This window comes from Bombyx mori, chromosome 7, assembly GCF_030269925.1.
Source record: "Bombyx mori chromosome 7, ASM3026992v2".
NCBI classification, from domain to species: domain Eukaryota; kingdom Metazoa; phylum Arthropoda; class Insecta; order Lepidoptera; family Bombycidae; genus Bombyx; species Bombyx mori.
In genome coordinates, this window is record NC_085113.1 from 9,761,505 (window position 1) to 9,780,536 (window position 19,032).

The 19,032-nt window shown below is 35.6% G+C and overlaps 2 protein-coding genes across 3 annotated transcripts in view; one reads left to right on the forward strand and one right to left on the reverse strand.

Annotated features, from left to right (window-relative positions):
- Positions 1-8,875, forward strand: part of UGT10289B (UDP-glucosyltransferase) — a 10,904-nt gene extending 2,029 nt beyond the window's left edge. The window contains exons 2-8 of the mRNA NM_001195460.1: positions 1,378-1,459; positions 2,728-2,920; positions 4,187-4,384; positions 5,016-5,235; positions 6,307-6,526; positions 7,136-7,355; positions 8,575-8,875. Coding sequence (NP_001182389.1) covers positions 1,378-1,459; positions 2,728-2,920; positions 4,187-4,384; positions 5,016-5,235; positions 6,307-6,526; positions 7,136-7,355; positions 8,575-8,845 — 1,404 coding nt within the window. The 3' untranslated portion in view covers positions 8,846-8,875. The remainder of the gene's footprint in view (positions 1-1,377; positions 1,460-2,727; positions 2,921-4,186; positions 4,385-5,015; positions 5,236-6,306; positions 6,527-7,135; positions 7,356-8,574) is intronic.
- A 2,387-nt stretch (positions 8,876-11,262) lies between these two features.
- Positions 11,263-19,032, reverse strand: UGT10100 (UDP-glucosyltransferase). Of its 2 annotated transcripts, none has more exons than NM_001195461.2 (8): positions 18,409-18,592; positions 17,046-17,136; positions 15,941-16,136; positions 14,795-14,989; positions 14,436-14,658; positions 13,349-13,568; positions 12,717-12,936; positions 11,263-12,125 (listed from the first exon to the last, which is right to left on the reverse strand). In NM_001195461.2, the coding sequence occupies exons 1-8, from the start codon at positions 18,553-18,555 to the stop codon at positions 11,858-11,860; spliced, it is 1,560 nt and encodes a 519-aa protein (NP_001182390.1). In that variant the 5' UTR covers positions 18,556-18,592; the 3' UTR covers positions 11,263-11,857. The 2 variants fall into 2 exon arrangements, with proteins under 2 accessions (NP_001182390.1, XP_062525248.1); XM_062669264.1 differs by lacking the exon at positions 18,409-18,592 and adding an exon at positions 19,008-19,032 and having other exon boundaries at positions 11,533-12,125.

Genomic DNA, 19,032 nt, shown 5'->3' on the forward strand with positions numbered 1-19,032 from the left:
GTGTTAGCAACACTCCGGTTTGAGGCCCGTGAGCTCACCTACATGTTATGGTGAAGCTGAAATAGCCTCTCAAGGCTATCAGCATAGGTAGGAAAAAAAAGTAGTTAAATATTAGAACTTTAGATAGCAATTCTGTCGCATATCGTCTTGTACTAGTTAAACTAGATGATGACCGATTTTTTTCGATAACGCCATTCTGTTGTGACTTTAAAGCGGTTAGTTGCCATTAATTAAGAAAAATAGTATTATTATTCGCCAATAGATATCGGGAAGACTTGATTATTGAAAACACGAATAAAACAACATTTTCTGAAAATAAATCGTAGCTAGATCGATTTATCGCCCCCGAAATCCCCTGTATACTAAATTTTATGAAAATCGTTGGAGCCGTTTCCGAGATTCAGATTATATATATATTACTATACAAGAATTGCTCGTTTAAAGGTATAAGATTTATAAATATTATTTTTGTGATAGATTCGTAAATCGTCCTGTGCTAAATATTTGTTCTGATTACTTCTCGTCGAACCCGTCGCTTGCAACGAAAGGCTCGACAACGAACGATAGGTAGGGGAAGAATTGTTCATTTACAATATTTTTATGTTAATTCGTTTGGAAGTCGTCGTGGCCTAACGGTTAAGACATCCGGTGCATTCGTGTTGAGCGATGCACCGATGTTAGAATCTCAGGCGGGTACCAATTTTTCTAATGAAATACGTACTCAACAAATGTTCACGATTGACTTTCACGGTGAAGGAATAACATCGTGAAGCAGTAATGCGTTTCGGTTTGAAGGGTGGGGCAGCCGTTGTAACTATACTGAGACCTTAGAACTTATATCTCAAGATGGGTGGCGCATTTACGTTGTGGATGTCTATGGGCTCCAGTAACCACTTAACACCAGGTGGGCTGTGAGCTCGTCTACCCATCTAAGCAATAAAAAAATAAAAATAAAAAAGGTTAGGAAATTTTAATATTGACAAAAAAACGTGGTATTTTAATTTACAATTCGTCATTTGAGATTTTAATAATTTATCTTTCATAAAATGTAAAATAATAATATTTCATAAATACTCTTTACGAATTTTAGAATTATTTTGTATAAATTTTAATTAAAGTCAGTGGTTTTTATACTATTTACAAAAAATCGCGAGGAATTTTAATTTAATATTCATCATCTGAGATTTTATTACAATTATAATTATAAGTATATTAAAAATAAAAAATTGTTTGCTAAAGAAGTTTCACTTCTGACACGTGACAAAGTGTACGCACGCACTTTTTTCCTTTTCTTGGGCACCCTACTTCGTGGAGAACCAGATTAGTATATGAATTAATATATATGTTATATATAATAATATACAGCTAATTTCACAGGTCACATACGTGACGCCCTTCCCAAAAGAATCTGTTCCCGATAAGATGCGCCAGGTAGATGTAACTTACATCGGTAAAATAGGTACGTATTCCAAATTTAATGTACGTATTTGTAACAAAAACCCAAGAACGCTGAATTAAGAGCATCCATTTATTTGATGCGGATTAAAAGTACACTATGTAATTATTATCAGGAGAGTTTTTTTTAACCTACTTATTCGCGGGTATCCCAAGGGGCTATTCCAGTTACGCCCGGATGGGCACGGGCTCAACCTGAGAGAATTTGCTAACACTAGCCCTAGCAAGAGCAGTGCTTCGCAAAATCTACCACCGGATGGGAATCTCCCGATCGATCCCGAAAATCGGTGAGCTGTGTCTATGGGTTAATTTACTCCTCCAATTCTTCGTCGTAATCGATGAGTTCAGGATCAGGAGGGTAAAATGCTTCGGTTATAGAAATTCATATTATGTATGAATAATATAAAATAGAAAAAGTAGGTAAAAAAAAACGTATCAAAGTATATTATATGTCGGGTAAGTATAAATAAATTGAAATTTGGAACTTATTGTAAACTAGCTGACCCGGCAGACTTCGTAGTGCCTTAATCGATAAATAAAAGACCTAACCTTTTGTATAAAACAAACTTATAAGAAACAAAAGGAACCCGTCCTATTGGGGACACATCAAAGGAAAAACAAAATTGTTTGTTTTTATATAATTCCGAGCATTTTCATATTTTTTCACCTTTTAAACCTTCTCTGGACTTCCACGAATAATTCAAGACCAAAATTAGCCAAATCGGTCCAGCCGTTCTCGAGTTTTAGCGAGACAAACGAACAGCAATTCATTTTTATATACAGAGATTGATTTATACACTAAGTCACTAAGTATATCCTTATTTGTTATTTCAACTAAAACATATTTGAAATATTAATATCAAGTCAAGGAACGAAGCAAGCTCGTATTTATTTCAGGTATATATATATAGTTATAACAATATAAGTTAATGTATGTTACGAATTCGAATTGCGGTGTTCTGATTTTGTGATCAATTTTTCGATTTTACACAATATTTTTGTCTGTCGCACATGCGGAGACTAGTTCGTAGCCCACATAGCTATTAGATAGCTACCGGAACTGAAAGCGTGGATATGAAACCTGTTTTTCTTTCCTACTCTAGCTGATCGCTTTGAGAGGCTATTTCAGTAACTTTAGCTAGTAGGTGAGCTCCCGGGGCTCAAACCGGAGTGTTGCTAACACTGGCCGTGACAAGAGCAGTGCTTCGCAGAATCTACCACCGAAACCTGCATGATGACGATTAATAAAAACGTTGTTAAAAACATTTTTAGGTTTGTTTGATTTAAAGGGGTATCTTAAAAATGACACTGTTAAACCAATGTCTCTACGTAAAATATCATACTTCATGCATGACGTGAACGTAAAAGCCATACAGAATGAGAATCTACAGCAACTTTTAAACGACCCTAGTCAACGATTTGACGCAGTCATCGTCGATTGGTTGTTCAGTGAAATTTTCGTAGGGTAAGTGTTTTTATTACATTGCTCATTCTAGTTGTGAGTTACGAGTATAATTATTGCTATACCGCGAAACAATTGGGGAGTTTAAATTCGATTTCCATCGACTGTAGAAACTGAGCCGTTACCTGTGAGTCTTACAGTCTGATGTTGAGTGATTAGCGCGGCCCATTGACAGCATATAGCAAACGCCGCCACCCAGTTTGAGAACATTCGCCGCGGGATCCTGAGAACGTTTTTTTTTATTGCTTAGGTGGGTGGACGAGCCCACAGCCCACCTGGTGTTAACTGGTTACTGGAGCCCATAGACATCCACGACGTAAATGCGCCACCCACCTTGAGATATGAATTGTAAGTCTCAAGTATAGTTACAACGGCTGCCCCACCCTTCAAACCGAAACGCATTACTGCTTCACGGCAGAAATAGGCAGGGCGGTGGTGGTGGCGGCAACCTATCCGCGCGGACTCACAAGAGGTCCTACCACCAGTAATTACGCGAATTATAATTTTGCGGGTTTCATTTTTATTACACGATATTATTCCTTCACCGTGGAAGTCAATCGTGAACATTTGTTGAGTACGTATTTAATTAGAAAAATTTGTACTCGCCTGGGATTCGAACACCGGTGCATCGCTCAACTCGAATGCACCGGATGTCTTATCCCTTAGGAACGTGTTGTGGACGAAACAGAATTGCAACTTTCTTGCGGGTCAGGTGTGACATTACATTGGGAGCCACGTAGCCCCATGGACCGCATTATCCTAACGTAGGGAGGGCGCGTCATTGAGTTCCGGCTCACACTTGGAATAAGCTGTTAGCCCAAGCAGCCAGTTGTTCAAAGTTTAAAAAAAACTCAATCGAGTACCTCCCACACCCCTTAATTCAGGAAGGTTTGTCATAAGTCACCTACCACTTAACAAGATCTTTCCGGTAACATGTTGATTATATTATTATTACAGGTAACATTAGATTAGTAATATCATGTAGATCTTTAGTTCATCAACTCTCTACTAGATGGCGCTCTTCTGCTATTCGCTAGTTTAGTTTTTCGATGAGAGATGGCTCTCTCAGTATCTTGGGCGGTTGTAACAAAATGGATTTATATTAATGTTTTAATTAAATCTAAATACGTACGTACAAAATAGGTTATAATACACACACAAGTAATACGTTTCAAACCAATCACTTTGCGAACCCTTAATAAATATGTTTATATTGATAATCTAATATATAAAAATAATATTACAACGATTTTGTGTTTAATTTTCCAGGCTAGCATCATTGTATGATTGTCCATTGATTTGGATGTCGACTATGGATCCGCACTGGCAAATCTTGAGACTGGTAGACGAGATGCCCAATCCTGTATTTCTGGGCCGTTGTTTCCTTGATAGAATTGTGCCATTTCGTTTTTGGGAACGGACCCAAGAGTTACTTTATCAGATCTCATCGTTGTTCTTTAAGGATATGTAAGTTTAATCATAGAATCCCTTGCTAGAGTGTTAGCAAATTCTGTCAGGTTGAGCCTGTGGGCCTACCCATAGGAACGTGGCCGGAATAGCTCCGTAGACTAACAGAGAATAGGTAGGAAAAAATTAAATATAGCATTAAGATATCACTATCAAAAGAAGAAATCATGTAATTTAAATCAAATGGTACTAGGCAGTAGGCAGGTAGGTAGCTCGCGGTAGGCAGCGGCTTGGCTCTGCCCCTGGCATTGCTGAAGTCCATGGGCGACGGTAACCACTCACCATCAGGTGGACCGTATGCTCGTCTGCCCACAAGGAAAAAAAAAAAAACTAAAGACTTATTATTATTATTATTATAAATACGTCATATATCCTCTGTTACTCTAGTTTTTAGGAAGATCTCTATTATTGGAGTTAGTAATAAATATCGCTATATTGTATGAATTGTACCGTTATTTCATATAAATTAATGAACACAAGATCAGATTAGTCAAAATCATCTAATCTTTTCTTAATCTTTTATCGTATTTACCATTACTAACTAAAGTACATCGCTCACCAAAAACTGTGTCTCAAAGTTATGCCAAAAAAAAAATTCATGTCAAGATTATAACTTGATGTTCATTTTCAGAGAGTTCTTTAGTGAAGAGGATGCTGCGTTTAAAAGATTGCTCGGTCCCGTATTCGCTAGAAAGAAGAAACCCCTACCTTCATTTAATGCAGTGAGATACAATGCTTCGTTAGTGCTGAGTAATTCACACCATTCAATAGGTTACCCTGTAAAACTGCCGCCCAATTTTATATCAATCGGAGGTTTTTTTATCGATGACAAGAAACAGCGTCTGTCTTTGGTAAGATTTTTTTAAATACAATGTTATTATTCTTGACTATAACGAGGGCTCGTGTTTTTATTTAGTAATCTGTGGCTCAGGTTAATATCTATACTAATATTATAAAGCTGAAGAGTTTGTTTGTTTGACCGCGCTAATCTCAGGAACTAATGGTCCGATTTAAAAAATTCTTTCAGTGTTAGATAGTTCATTTATCGAGGAAGGCTATAAGCTACATAATATCACGCTAAGACTAATACAAGCGGAGCACCAATAAATAATGTTTCAAAATCGGGTTTTTTTTTCCTTTTAAGAACTTCCGCTGCGTGTGCTGCAGAAACGGTTAAATTTTCGCTAAAATAATGTATGACAGAATTGTTTCCCTTCAAAAGATCTAAAAAAATATCCACGATAGCATATGTTTATATGTTAAGGTTGGCTCACTATAATGTTTTTTATACTAAATTTGTTCTAAAATAAAGCATTATTTGTGAACTGTTCCACGCGGACGAAGTCGCGGGTAAAAACTATATAGTCTACTAATAAAACTGTACTAATTTTTTATGGGGCTGCATTTAGACACTCAATCAAGTCTCAAGAAACGATACGATCGTACTGACAATAGTAATTCTGTTACAATGACCTACCTATTTATGCAGTGAATAGGCTGTTAAAGTATGTACTTTTAAGATATGCTTATGAGCACTTCTTTTAGGAGATTCCGTAGTTTTTGAAAGAGCACAAAATTATGTACTATTCTTTTATTTATCAGTTATATTGTAAGTTCACATGGGTGGTCTTGTGTGTAATCACCAATTTCGCAAGACTCGCAATCGACTAACGATATTTTAATGAAATTGGAGTTTTAACCTGATTCCTCATCGAGGGAGATAGGGTGTATCGAGAGTGATAACCGCATAAAAAATAGGCCATCGATTGGTGCTAGCATATGTCACATACATTGTTATAAAATAAACTTAAAACAAACAAAAGGAATCCGTCCGACGAGGGACGCGTCAAAGGAAAAACAAAATTGTTAATTTTATTTAATTCCAAGCATTTTCATATTTATCTAAACAATATTTTTGACAGGATTTACAAACAATAATGGACAATGCCAAGCACGGTGTCATATTATTTAGCTTAGGGAGCAATTTGAAAAGTAAGGATATGCCGGAACATCTCGTTCGAAGCCTTTTAAATGTATTCAGCGAACTGAAACAAATAGTTATCTGGAAGGTCGAAGAACAAATAGCTGATCTACCTCAAAATGTTCATGTTTTGAAATGGTTGCCGCAGCAGAGTATTTTAGGTAAGTGAGTAACCATAAAAGACTATGCACCTATGTAAGCTAAAGGAATAGTCACATTATACGTATAACGCCATGGATTCAAGTGACAATCTCTTTGCAAAGTGGCCACGATTCTTGATTTGACCGGATTTTTTGATAGAATTGACCGAACGAGTTAAATGTGTTTCAATTAAAAATCCTATTAATAATCTAGTATCATAAAAAAAGGTCTCTAGAAAAGAACAGAGTTGTGCTGTTACATTGTTAGATTGTTCATTCTTTAGGAAAGGAACGTTTTAATTTCTAACTTTATTTTAATAACGGCAGCCTAGGTAGGTAATGGTGCCTTCTAATAGCGATAGGCAGCGGCTTGGCTCTGCTCCTGGCATTGCTGACGTCCATGAGCGACGCTAACCACTTACCATTAGTTGGGCCGTAGGATCGTCTGCCTGCTCGAGCAATAAAAAAAATAAAATAAAGCAATATTTCACAGATCTGGCCAGCAGTGTATTAATATTAATGCCGTTGCGGGCGGTGGTAACGTTGAAATAGGTGTACAGGATTATTTGGCTAAGACGCACTGAATATTTCACTGCATTTACTTTAAGCGAAATTATTATATATTTACAGCTCATTCAAACTGTATTCTCTTCATTACCCACGGAGGATTGTTGTCGATTACCGAAGCATATCATCACGGGGTACCTTTAATAGGAATTCCGGTGTTCGCTGATCAATTTAAGAACGTTAATCTGGTTTCAAAGAAGGGCTTCGCGAAGAAAGTTGATCTCACCTACAATTTGCCGGGTGACTTAAAACATGCAATCAATGAAATTTTACATAACAAACGGTGAGTAAACGGATAACAGATACATGAGGATATACACTATTTGGTAATGGTCTTAAAAAGGTTTAAAAATTTGTAATCTGTCATACGAAGCAACTAATTCTCTGTTCCTAAGGCATGTTGCAATGGATATAGTAGCGTACCTAGATAAATCCCAAGGAGGGTAGATCTCAGGTAGTAGGCCGGTCGTAAAGCTCTCGCCAAATTCCTATGCAGTATGATACGAAGACATTCTGCTCCGACCCCACATAATGTGGCATAAGGACCAGAAGAAGAAAATCGCGACTTGGGTATGCCTTTGGAATTACAGAATTTTGCGAGATTTTTTTTTTTTTTTTTATTGCTTAGATGTGTGGACGAGCTCACAGCCCACCTGATGTTAAGTGGTTACTGGAGCCCATAGACATCTACAACGTAAATGCGCCACACACCTTGAGATATAGTTCTAAGGTCTCAGTATAGTCACAACGGCTGCCCCAACTTTTCCCTTCGATCAAAAACCAAAATCGGCTAATTGTTTATAGTTTCCTAACCGTTAATAGTCTAGTTACAATGCCATTTGTCGCCGTCATATGTATTCTATGTGGTTACTATGTTGTTTGTTGTTATTATATCAGAGGTTCATATTTAGCAAAGGAACAAGCAATTCTTTATTCCGAAATAGTGCAAGGATTATTCATTTTAAATTACTAATTTAAGGCGGGCGACAACGTGCGCCGGTTTTAGTAGGGTTATATTCTTTTCGGTTACATCGTCTCAAACTTTTTCGTCTGTGTGTTGCATGTCGCGTGACGGTCGGCCGCGGAGTAGGGATAAAGTGAAAGGCGCTCGTCAGAGCAGCCAAGGCCAATATGGCGGCGGGTTCAATAAAAATATTAGTTGGAGACATAGTCTACTTTTATCCTTTCCCATTATCATTCCAATTTTCCAAGTATAAAATTAAGATTGATAAAGCGATTTTTATACCCTTAATGGAATATTATTCCAAAAACTTTTAGTTAAATGTCTATAATGTGAAAAAAAAATTCACTTTTACCTTGGTTTCATAAAACCACAAAATCCTTTTTTTTAATTAATAGATACGGATATGCAACCAGGACTTCCTTGAATTGTAAAGTGGTAGATAATCACAATAGTTTTTGGCCACGTGGAATTAGCTTCTCAAATATCGTTAGACTATAGCAGGACCAGGATACATGTTGACAATATTTTTCATTGACAGGTATCTTGAACAAGCCAAGCTGTGGTCAGAAATATTCCACCATAGATCAGTAAATCCTAGAAAAGAACTGGTACACTGGGTCGAACATGTTATTCACACTCGTGGAGCCACTTATCTACGATCTCCGGCATTGGACGTGCCTTTATACCAAAAGATGTATTTGGACCTTTTGGGCCTAGTTATGCTAGTTTTGATGGCATTAACATTCTTAATTAAGAATGTGATAAAATTATTTATGGTTCGGGGTATAGTACACGAGAAGATGGAATGAAAGATTTAGTAATATTTTCTAAATTCTAAAGTACCATTCACATGGTATAAATTAGATTCACTTTGGTAAGTTAGGTTGATACGTACATATTTGTATTTTAATAATAGTTTATTTCTTAAGCTGGCTTACTGGTCGTTTTTTTCTAGAATTATCAGTTAGTTGTATTACATGTGATAAAATCAAGCTAATTTTAGGACTGACGTCAAGAACCATCCAACATTTGTTGAAGGAGATAATTAATTGTCTTTGAAATCGATTACATTGGATATCGTCTTCTCGCATTAAAACTGTATCTTATACCTTTAAACGAGCAATTCTTGTATATATAATCTGAATCTCGGAAACGGCTCCAACGATTTTCATAAAATTTAGTATACAGGGGATTTCGGGGGTGATAAATCGATCTAGCTACAATTTATTTTCAGAAAATGTTTTATTCGTGTTTTCAATAATCAACTTTATCGATAATCAACTTTATGACTCTTCCCGACATCTATTGGCGAATAATAATACTATTTTTACTGCTTTAAAGACACAACAAGATGGCGCTATATAAAAAAAAAGCTGAGCAAAGCTCGGTCATCATCTAGTAATCTCAAAACTTACTAATTTTACAGGAGAGTGTTTTAAAGGCTTAACATGTGATATTTTTAATATTAATCATCTTTGCAGCATTTATTTTTTATTATTTACCAGTTACATTATCTGTCTTTTAAAGTAAGATAAAATTATGTATTAATTTTGTTAGTAGTAGTCAAAATATAGGTAAACTAAAAAAAAAAAACTAAAACTAAATTACGCTCTTTTGACAGTATCTAATTTATGAGAAAAATACTGGTGATACCAAATGATTCCGCATATTAACTCAATTTCGTATATTTTTGGAAATTGTACACTTTTAATGCGAAAAGACGATATGTTTACATGTCAATTAAATATTAAGTATTTAATCCACTTGACTTATTTAATGGAATTGAGGTATATATTGGTTTGCAATGTCTCATGGATAAGGACAGGAACATTGTCAGGTTCCAGATCACTTGATCTTGCTTTAACCTTAATTTAAAAACCGACTGTCAAAATTGATTATCTACATAGGGGGTATAATTTATTCACTAAAAACATTCTTGTTAAAGAAACTAATTTAAAAAAATAATCCCACGTAATTTTAATTTTAAATGTACGTGTATAAAATTTTGCAACTGCAAAAAAAACACTTTAATTATATACACAGGAAATAGAAAAAGACATGAATAATAGATCTATTGTTCACCAGTGTATTTTAATGAAGTTAATCAATAATTTAATTAATTCCTACGATAAATTGTCAATTTACATAATAAGTGCAATTTTCAACATTTCTTTGAAAATAGTTGTTTTAAAATTATAAAAGAGACACGACAAAAATATGTTATAATGTATGTATGTATGTGCAAGAAATTCAGCGCGTAAATATTCGGCCACGTACACCTAAGAATACACTTAATGTTAATCGTAGAGTACACTTGATACGATGTAATTACCTATATAAAAAATAAATAATTGGTAACAAATCACGCACGATCATCCGGTCCCAAATTAGGATTCCCTTTGTTATGGGTATCAAAGACTGACATACATACTTATAATATACGTTGAAATAAATATATGTCTAGATAATACATACCCAGACGGCCTAAAGGATAAAGTCGTCCGGTGCATTCGTGTTGAGCGATGCACCGGTGTTCGAATCCCGCAGGCGGGTACCAATTTTCCTAATGAAATACGTACTCAACGAATGTTCACGATTGACTTCCACAGTGAAGGAATAACATTGTGTAATAAAAATCAAACCCACAAAATTATAATTTGCGTAATTACTGGTGGTAGGACCTCTTGTGAGTCCGCGCGGGTAGGTACCAACACCCTGCCTATTTTTACCGTGAAGCAGCCGTTGTAACTATACTTGAAACCTTAGAACTTATATGTCAAGGTAGGTGGCACATTTACGTTGTAGATGTCTATGGGTTCCAGTAACCAGTTAACGCCAGGTGGGCTGAGAGCTCATCCACCCACCTAAGCAATAAAAAAAAGACAGAGAGCTAACAAACATGTTCATCACACGAATATTTGCCAGACGTTGGAATCGAACCTACGACCCTGGGCGCAACAGTCAGGGGCGCTAATGACTTTAGCACCGAGTCAGTCAATTAATTATATGATGTAACAACAAATGTTTTATTTACGTCATCCAATAACATATCTATATATTAATACGTGAAGCAAAAATTTTGTATCCCTTTTTACGAAAATTGCATGGACGGAGGAGTATGAAATTCTCCACGCTTATAGAGAATATAGAGAAGAAGTGCACAATAATAATATTTTTTTAAAATAATGCATAAAAGATACATTAAATCAATAAAGAAAACATTACACACACCACATACCATGTATTTGAGGCACACACGCATGCATACTATTTATTGTCAAACTTTTGTTCTTGACGTCTGTGGTCAAATTGAGAATAGATTAAATATTGTTTGTCTTTTTTAATATTTTTTATAGTGTAATCTTGGCGAAATTTGTGATTATAGAAGTATAAATTACAATCATAATAGTGTACAAACTTACAATTCCAACTAATTATAGTCGAATTTCGACTACTGCGGGACCTCTAGTTACTTTTAAAACACATGACAACATTGTTTGCTTTTGTAGCCAAAAGTATATTACAGCTTATCACTATAATATTCTATATAATCTAGGTTATTTTAAGTATGATGTAATCGATTTATATGTGAACTGTTGAAGCATTTATCAAAAATAAAATAAAACTTATTTAATATTTGTTCAAATGGTTTGGCGAGAGCGCTTCTAAAATTTCAAGCATCATCAATGACTGAAGAAAATAATGAATAATGAACTTGGTGGCGTCATTAATTCAGATCTAAATCGATCGCAAATCAACAATATCAATAATAATAATTGTATTGCCTTGTACGAAATGTTATTAAAGTTGAATGGTATCATTTAATCTTCTTTCCGTTTTAATGTCTTCTTATAGAAACTTGAGAGAGTTTTTTCAATAACCAATTTGATCATAAGCAATGTCATTGCAATAGCTGCCAGCAGATCTAAGTACAGCTTCTGGTAGAAAGGCACGTGCAGTGCTGGTGAGCGCAGATGGAGAGCTCCTCTAGTCTTGACGACGTGCTCCACCCAGTGGACCAGCTCAGCACCCGGAGACACCGGACGATCATGGAAGATCAAAGAAAGCTGTTTTGCTTTTTCTCGGTATCTAAATTAAAATAAAAACGGTTATATAAAATTATTCAATGGCGCCCTTCAAGTACCTTCAGTTTTTGTATTTATTGGAGCATGAGCTCAGTCTCTTATATTGAAATAACAGAAAAAATTAGGCAGAAGTGCTCAAGAACCCGTAATCAGTTAAATATAATGTTCCTGAGATGGAACAGATGCTCTCATCCATAGATCACTGATGAGGAGGAATCTTAGGAGTAAGTTGCAGCGTAAATTAGGCTCTGGTATCGCTGAAGTTCATGTTGTTGCTTAACATCATTCTTTCAATAAAAAATACCACACTAAAGTCCATATGATATAACGGGTGGCTTACTGGTGATAGGACGTTTTGTGAGTTTGCACGGGTAGGTATCACTAACATGCTTATTTCTGCCGTGAAGCAGTATCGCGTTTCGGCTTGAAGAAGGGTGGGGCAGCCGTTGTACTGTAAAAACTGAGACCTTAGAACTTATGTTTCAAGGTGGGTGGCGGCATTCACGTTGTATGCTTATGGGTTGCTTATGGGTTCCGGTAACACCAATCGGACTGTGAGCTCGTCCACCCATCTGAGCAATAAAAAAGCACTTACTTCTTATCGCTTAGCATTTCTCCAAGAGCCTTCTCTAAGCTTTTTGGGAGCTCGTAGTTCAATTTAACTTGTATACCATAACCAGAAATCACGGCTTTCTGGATGTTGACAAACTGGTCGTAAAAAATAGGTATCCCTATAATGGGCACCCCGAAATGTATAGCTTCTGTTGATGATAGAAGTCCACCATGCGATATAAATAGGAGGCAATTTGGATGAGCTGTAAATGGAAAGTCATTTAATGGACATGCATGAAACTGTATGGTCAATAAATAAAATTGCAGAAGTCCAAGAGGTCCAAAAAATACCAGACCGTAAAACGCACAGCGCATCGTGGACAGTAGTTAAAGTGCACTGGAAGACAATCAATGGGTATTAGTTGATGATTATGACCAGACTTTTTCGCAACAGAAATATGCGAATTGGTAAACTATGCACAAATGCAATGAACTAATAATATTTTAAATAATAACGTATTATTAAAATCACTATTAAGGGTAAAGTCGCGTTGGGTGGATTCTGTATAATCTGTGTAGTTATAATTCTAGGTGAAGTTGGTGTAACTGTTCCGTAAATCTTGTTAATCATCAATTTGTACAAATATCTTCGCCTGTGGCGGGAAAAAACGCTACCTAAAATGCTTGTTTGTGGTGCCCACTGAACAATGTGAACATTCTTTGGTAAATCGTTCAGATTTTTTTCAAATTTCCATATAACCGTTTGTTTAAGATTCCCGAATACTTTGAGCAATTCATTCACGATGTGCTCCGGTATGTCTTTGCTTTGCCAGGCCGATCCCATACTGAAGTAGACAACTCCGTCTTTCGAGGAGTCCATTATGTTTTGTAGCACCTGTTAATAAAAAGATTAACAAACATGTCTTGTTGGTACCAGACATAAATACAAGAAAATAAAAAGTAGAGCTCGGAATCTTGACAAACGAGGATATGTATGATTTTATTTTTAAAAGCATTCAAAGATATTGCTAATTTATTTATTATGTCATCTATCAGCTCTCAGATGTCCACACATGGACATAGACTTTTCATAAGGCTTGCGACAACCATCAGTCCTGCTCTGCATCCATCCGGCTATTTATTGCCGGAAAAAAATTGGGAACAAAATGCACTAATTTCCAAACCCTGTTAAGTTAGGATTGATGATATTTAAAGATGTCATTATCCTCATGTCAAACAGGATGCTACTTGAATATTGGTTGCGTCATAAATTATACACTAAGGAATTTCCAGTATTGTAAATTGAAGAATGAGTCTGTTTGGATAAAATTAATGACGCATTTCATTCCGAGGTATACTTGGCCGTAATGCATTGTTTTATTTTATTAAATTAGTGGTTGTAGTCTGAACAAACAACGAACGCATATTTGTTTCTTCCACCTTTGACGCGCCCTGGTCCAAGAGTTCGATGTGATACTTAGACCATAAAATCAACTAGCTGAGATTCTCGCCGGATTTTCACGGTTCCCTCGGTTGCACTCGGTTTTTAAGAAACCCCACCCTTCCTGGCGTTGCCTCTATTAACTCATCCGCCCTGGTAAAGTTGGAAAGGCTTCCGGGCCGTCAACAATCCTTCAACTCCAAAAGCTTGTATCTTTTGAATGAAAGCTAAACCGACTTGTATTATGAACATAAGTCCTTCCGGCCAAAATATAAAAAGTAGTGGGGTCAGTACGATATAATTAAAATTAGTTTGAGCTACCTTATCCAAAGGCTTCACAACACTACTTATATGAAAGCCTCCAACTTGTTTGAAATTTTGTGGTGTTTTAGGCAAATTTCCTAATGAGTGGTGATCGTTTGCTAGCACCAGCGAAGCATTATAGATCAGGTCTTCATAATTTGGCGGCTTAATACCTCTTTTCCTTATAAAAGGTACGAAATGATTGTCATAAATCTTTTCCTCTTGTGAAACAATATAGAGTCTGCAAAAAACATTATATTTTATGTAACATTTATTTAAATAGTTAATTATACTGGTGGTAACTTATAATTCATACTGCTGCGTTCTTTGAAATATAGGATTGAACTAGTCAATAACAAAGTTTAAATAGCGGTTACCTTTTAACTATTTGCCATTTCCACTGGGCCCACAGTTCCTCAATTCGCTGTTTAAAGTTCAAAGGCGGATAGTTCATTGATATCGAGCTGACTGTATAAGCGGGATTTGTTGGTTCGTCGATCAAACGTAGAGTCTGCCAATTAGTCCTCAGCGAAGACAGCCATATCAAAGGACATCCATACAGTGCTGAGAAACTGACATTACATGCCTTCATTATTTACGAGATCAAACTTAACGTTGTGTAAGGTAGCTAAGGTAGCTACCTACGAACTGTAAATTTTAATAGAATCAGGAAAGTTTTGACATAATCATGACGTAATATTTTTCCTTATTCAAAAGATAAAAGGTCATGCCCGTATCTTTAGACGTTTCGTAAAATAGTCCTCCACTCTTAACTCATCCGATGATGCTCGAGCATTCCTCCCAAACTTACTCGAGTTTGGTATTTTTAGTCGACTATTACAATATTCCTCAACTGTCCTCGAGTTATTGGTAAATATGTGTGCGTGCGGTAAATTTGAAAGTGTATTATTTATTTTCTAACCCATTATTATTTTAGATTTCGGACCCGGCTTTGTATTTTTATTCGTCGTTTTTGTGTGATTATGATTGCATCGTGTTCTTGAAGTACTTTTCCACAACCACCACTTTATTATTATATAAATAAAACTTATAATCGCATTGACTTTATTTATTAGGTAGTAAGCAAAATATGACTCTTATGTAGGTAAATAAAATAAGGAGTTTCAAATGTCTAACTGTCAAGTCAAGGTACGTCGCGACGTTTACTTCGTTTACTCCACTCCGGTTAGGAAATTTTCCAATGACGTTTGAGTGGAGTTTATTTTTACGACTAAGCATACCAAAACGCGCGTTGGAGGTTGAGTCGAGTCGAGTTAAGCTCGTGTAAACGATTAAAGATACGGGGGTTAGTGTCGATTAGAGAGTTTTCCTTATTGCTTCTCAAAGGCTATCAGCATAGGTAGGGAGAAAAAAAGCTTAGGTTTATAAGATTCAGCTGTATGATTTAATAGCTTTGAACAAACTTTTTGTTTAATTTTATATTGCCTGAAAACCATTTCGATAATTATATTTACTTACATTGAGCACTTAGATATCAGTTATAGTATAGTAAATATACTTACGCGGCATAAACTTCTGTATCTATGTAATCTGCAATGACCACATCAAAACTTTCATTCGTGTTTTGTATTAACTTCTTTACGTCTTCGTTTTCGAATGTCATCAAAGCGTTTGCGATAGTAATATTTTGTAGATCAAATATGTGGTTCATTTCGACTTTGTTATCCATTAAACAGGCTATATCAATCATTTCTTCACCTAAGAATTTAAAGATTTTTATTGAAGTAGACACAAAAACTGTCATAAATACCAAAACACGACGTTACGAATCACGGAGTATTTTAAAATCAAGTGAATGTTTTTGTTTATGAAGATAAAATACTATTCTTAGTTCATCTGACACACAGAGGAAATTTATTTAATGATTAATTATGGTAGAGCTTAGTATTTTACATTCAAATGTCATCATACGTCATTACTTCACTAAACTTGTAGTCGATACTCTTATATCAAACGCGACGTAATTCCTTGACATATATCTTATCTTATATCTTTAAACGAGCAATTCTTGTATATATGTAAATATATATATAATCTGAATCTCGGAAACGGCTCCAACGATTTTCATAAAATTTAGTATACAGGGGATTTCGGGGGCTATAAATCATCGATCTAGCTACGATTTATTTGCAGAAAATGTTGTTTTATTCGTGTTTTCAAGAATCAACTTTATCAATTATTTTTATTTTTTCATTAAATAACCAGCTCATATTTTTTTTATTATGCTGTTAGTAAGATCGAAAAATATTATTCTTATTTCATCATTTTATCAATATGTAATTCGTATTTAAACATAATTTCTAAAACACACAATTTATAAATAAAAAAACCCAGCAAAGCTCGGTCATTATCTATTAGAATTAATTCGAGAACCTAAGCTAGGCAAGGGAATTGGGCTTACTAAAATTAGCTCACGACCCACCTAGTGTTAAGTGGTTACCGGAGACCATAGACATCTACAACGTAAATGCCGCCACTCACCTTGCGATATAAGTTCTAAAATCTCAGTATAGTTATAACGTCTGCCCCACCCATCAAACCGAAACGCATTACTGCTTCACGGCATAAATAGGCAGATTTATTTTATTTGATTTAACGTTTACCTACCTTTAAAGATTTCGGTATTTGCACTGACGTCTATTTCTCGGTAGTTTTTCTTCGGTTTCTCCTTAAGAGGAGATGTTGTTATGTAAGTTACCTGGAAAATGAAATGCAGTCGTGAGTTAAGGTATTCTTCATATTGGCTTTGTCGCTTGAACTTAGATCATGAATAATAATCATATTAGATAGCTTATTAGCTGCTTTTTTCACGATTCTTCTTATTGCTCTAGATGAGCATACAAGTGCACCTTATGGGTCGTTATCGGAGCTTCCGGTCACTGTCCTCGTCGAACCCGTCGCTTGCGACGAAGGGCTCGACGAGTGAATTAACCCACCGACACAGCCCACTGAGTTTTTCGCCGGATCTTCTCAGTGGGTCGCGTATCCGATCCGGTAGATTCTGCGGAGCACTGCTCTTGCTAGAGCCAGTGTTAGCAACACTCCCGGTTAGAGCCCCGCGAGTTCACCTACACGTCAAGGAGAAGTTGAAATAGCCTCTCAAGGTTATCAGCATAGATAGGGGAAAAAAAAAATAATAGTTTAAAAAAATTAAGAAACACGTTTCATATAAAATTCAACTAAAATAGAAATTAAATTTTAATAAATTTAAATTGAAAATAGTGTAAAAAAAACATATATTTTATTTAAAAAAAGCGTGGGTTTTTTTAATTTTTATTTTTTAAGTTTTAAATTGTTTATTGTCCAGAATTAAATCATAGTACTGGATTTGTTTGTTGCCAAGGACACTGTCCTATTAAACTATCAGGCCACGACCAATTGAATGGCCTTAATCTAATTTAATTCGCTGTTCTATTGTATTGGACGCACTGACTGACAATCGGATGTAAGATGTAACTATGTACAGAAACATATTGTAGGTTAAGAAGATAATTCATATCAAAATAAAAGATAAGAATTTCCTTCAGATAGAACTGGTACTATGTACGAATTACATAATATAAAAAAACCTAATCCTGAAGTACTCCGAATTGCCTATGCTCAACTTTACTATCTGAATAGACAGACTAGTGAATTTATTGAGTTTAAATGATTTTTAGATCAACGGGAGGTTGACCATTAGTAGTAGGACAGACGTCTGTTGGACATAGCTCTTACTCAAGGTTAACAAAACGATATATAATAATGTACGTCTTATATTGCCTACATCCAGGGAAGCCCCGCGACCTTTAAGTGCTTTTCGATTGATATTACGAGGCATACCCACGCTACGTCTTCCGGTTCGATACAAATTATTAAAAGAATAAAAACCCAAGCTAATACAACTTCAAAAGCACCGTGAAGGTTTGCAATTGCACTCACTTCAAACCGTCATTATAGTATCACAAATAAATAAATAAAAACCCAATACCTCATGTCCGGCATTAAGGAGATGGCTAACAACACTAGCTCCGAGGATATTAAGACTCCTGAACGGCAAAGCAGTAATCACTAACACTGTATAGCCTTGAACTTGATTCGCGAGAAATATAAGGCACAATCCTAAAACCGACCTCATTCTTACTTACGCTACCTAGCACTGTACTGAGTTGAATGATATAATTTCTTATTACAGTCGTATCGTTCAATTTGAAATGAATAGAGTATATGTATGTCTAGTATAAATATATATACTATATAAAGTACATAGTGTGTGTGAGTAATACGAATGAATGAATTGTTGTGATATAAGTTAGCCTTGCGACGTAACACGTGTAGCAATGCGATTTAGTTTTCGTTTCTATCGAGTGGAAATTTTAATAAGCAACATTACATAAACTTGTTCATTAACAATGAACTTTCAATGTTATTTGAGTAGGATTTCTAAAGCGCATTAGTAATGCATCTCGTATTCTCAAAGATTATTTCGAAAAACTATAAATTCATTTATTCCAAAATTACATTTTATATTTTCATTGGTGTTTTCTTTTAATCAGCCAGTTATAAAATGTATTATGTGCATACACTAACCGGCGCCATCTAGGCGGGCTTCGGA